Source organism: Phytophthora parasitica (genome assembly GCF_000247585.1).
Source record: "Phytophthora parasitica INRA-310 unplaced genomic scaffold supercont2.23, whole genome shotgun sequence".
In the NCBI taxonomy this organism is placed as follows: domain Eukaryota; phylum Oomycota; class Peronosporomycetes; order Peronosporales; family Peronosporaceae; genus Phytophthora; species Phytophthora nicotianae.
Genome location: NW_008649009.1, coordinates 590987 through 591678, shown reverse-complemented (window position 1 = coordinate 591678; position 692 = coordinate 590987). Strand labels below are relative to the sequence as shown.

Sequence of the window (692 nt, the reverse complement as noted above, 5' to 3'; positions counted from 1 at the left end):
TGCTGCTCACATACTACGGAAATGGATGCGGTCATAAATCTTTATAAGACCGAAGAATTGACTGGGGACTGGGAAGTAGAGGATAGTGACGAAGGCGCCACGACGAACGGAGATCTTGCCGAACCATGCGACACAACTACCAGCGCTGACTCAGAGATGCTTCTGCCTGAAGAAATTGTAGCAGCGGCTGTGACCGCTGGGGGGATGACCACTACTGCTGCGGCTTCAGACATAGCTGAAAGATACATGAGCTCTCTTCGAGCACAGAGTAGTCTACATGGGACGATAGGCGATCAAGTCACTAACGCATATGACGCTAAGGCCAAGTATGGAGTGTTCTCCCTCTTTTTCACTGCTGCATTCAAAGATCGGTTACAGAAGTGGACGTCTGGCGTGCTTCTTGCAGGTGGCCACTCCAAGGTCAGCGAAAGTGAGTTTAACGCTTACTTAGGCCTTGAAATTGGAATGAGCATCTGCCCTATGAATGAAATAGCGGAATTTTGGTCTGATCGTCGCTTTTATTGGACAGCCCGCTTTTATTGAGACGATGTCAAGGAACGGATTTAAACAAATTCGAGTCGTACTCACGTTTCATCTCCCTACAGTACCTGGATTCGACAAAGAGCGAGATCCTCTATGGAGATGCCGCAACATGATGGATCACTTTCAAAAGCGGTTTGCTGAATTTGCAG

The 692-nt window shown here is 48.1% G+C and overlaps 1 protein-coding gene across 1 annotated transcript; it reads left to right on the top strand.

The window, feature by feature from the left end:
- Window positions 1-21: 21 nt before the first annotated feature.
- PPTG_10857 (hypothetical protein) lies at window positions 22-543 on the top strand (the record flags this gene model as incomplete). Its single annotated transcript, XM_008906334.1, has 1 exon — window positions 22-543. One exon carries the CDS (start codon window positions 22-24, stop codon window positions 541-543), a length of 522 nt encoding a protein of 173 aa, XP_008904582.1.
- Window positions 544-692: the final 149 nt, after the last annotated feature.